The sequence below is a fragment of the Pseudomyrmex gracilis genome, unplaced genomic scaffold (genome assembly GCF_002006095.1).
Source record: "Pseudomyrmex gracilis isolate BER0280 unplaced genomic scaffold, ASM200609v1 scaffold_12, whole genome shotgun sequence".
NCBI lineage: Eukaryota > Metazoa > Arthropoda > Insecta > Hymenoptera > Formicidae > Pseudomyrmex > Pseudomyrmex gracilis.
The window spans coordinates 1,485,171-1,486,823 of record NW_018020596.1 but is presented as its reverse complement, the minus strand read 5'-3'; the positions used below and the strand labels follow the sequence as shown (position 1 = coordinate 1,486,823).

General features: G+C 32.4%; 1 protein-coding gene across 1 annotated transcript; it reads left to right on the top strand.

Moving 5' to 3' along the window:
• The first annotated feature begins 226 nt into the window (after nt 1-226).
• Nucleotides 227-1,242, top strand: LOC109863766 (odorant receptor 46a-like). The gene is made up of 5 exons (XM_020444293.1): nt 227-332; nt 449-497; nt 649-794; nt 874-1,006; nt 1,107-1,242. The coding sequence occupies exons 1-5, from the start codon at nt 298-300 to the stop codon at nt 1,161-1,163; spliced, it is 420 nt and encodes a 139-aa protein (XP_020299882.1). The 5' UTR covers nt 227-297; the 3' UTR covers nt 1,164-1,242.
• Nucleotides 1,243-1,653: the final 411 nt, after the last annotated feature.

Here is a 1,653-nt window from a genome sequence, read left to right as displayed (position 1 = left end):
GTATTTCTACATTAAGGTAATACACGAACTTCTGATCATTCAATTAGCTTGGATAATAGGAGGCGCTACATATACACAAATATTAGGATTTATCTTTCATTCCTTTGGGATGTTTAAACTTGCTAGGTGATTGACGATCGGATTATTTTAATTATTCGACGCGTAATTGCTTCCGCCGATTTGATTACGAACTACAAAAAGTGTGTCATTTGCAGACATAGAATACGACACTCTATCGAGAACTGTGCGTGGTTTGTACCTTCTTCAGAGAAAGATCGCGCTGTTTGCAACGCAATAATGTATGCCACAATTGCACATCGTAGAGCTATAAAGTTAGTATATTTATCGCAGTTTTGTGTTTATTTGTTTAATAATGTGTCAATAATTTTTGTATTTGATGGTAAAGGTTTTCCAATTACGTAATAGCGTCAATTAATACACTTTATAGCGTCGTACTTATCATCTCTGTAATGGCGTTGGTTACCGATTTGTACGGAGTGAGTTTTTTTATATTGTCAGAAATATGCGAAAATGAATTATATACATGCAATTGTGCATGTGTGTAATCGATTGAATATCTCATAATTATGAGATATAAAATTGATCAGTGTCGCTAATTTCCGTTTTTTTTTTCTTTTTTTTATCTAGGTTTGTGATGCACTAACGATATCACAAGATGTGAAAGTATTACTGCAGTCCTGTGTATTTGGAATCGGCCTTTTACTTTGTATATTTATCAGTCTTTATCTCGGAGAAAAACTTACGGAGTACAATAACGATCTGGCGATATATGTGTAAGTACTTTTAAATATCACGCGAATGTTTGCATGGCGCATTGACTTTTTTGACGGAGAATTTTTATTCCTATTTCAGATACAACACGTCGTGGTATTTAATGTCAGTGTCGTCGCAAAAGCTTGTGTTGTTTCTAATACAGAACATTGGCAAAGAGTTCACAGTAACGATCGGTTATATTTTGGAGGGAAAGATCGAAAATTTTGTCATGGTAAGAAGTAGAATAAAACCAAAACACACGGCAATAAAGTCTTACAAGTTTTTATATACGTTACACACGTTATTTGTATATACGTTAAATAATTTTTCAGATCATCAAAGCTGCGATGTCATATGTCACCGTTTTGTACAATATGTACAATAATTAGGAATGAATTTCTAAAATCTGATTATAGTGTCGAATGCACTTTAAGTTGTTTTCTTTCTTTTTACAGTTTTGCGTTTCATAGTTTTACTTCGTACACATCGATTGTCTAATTTTAATGCAAGAAGTTTTTAAATGAATCGAAGAGCTCCTTGTCGAACAGATGGAGTAATTTAACTGATCTATTTTTATCTTATAAATGATACATTTTTTTTTTTTGTATCCGGCTCTGAAGAATCATTGTGTATGTACAAAATAAGATACATGTAAAAGCAAATGGATCTGAGTAACTACAACAATTTTTCAATGTATTGTAAATTATTGTTTAACAGTTTTTTTCCGTATTAAAAAAAGTTGTCTTTTAACTCGCACACACAACAATCACACACCCAATCATTTATTTCGTAGGAATATATGTGTAAAAGAAATATATTACTTCCGCACTCGCCGGCAAAGTGACTTTTCACAGCCATTGAATCTGATTAAGTTAATGG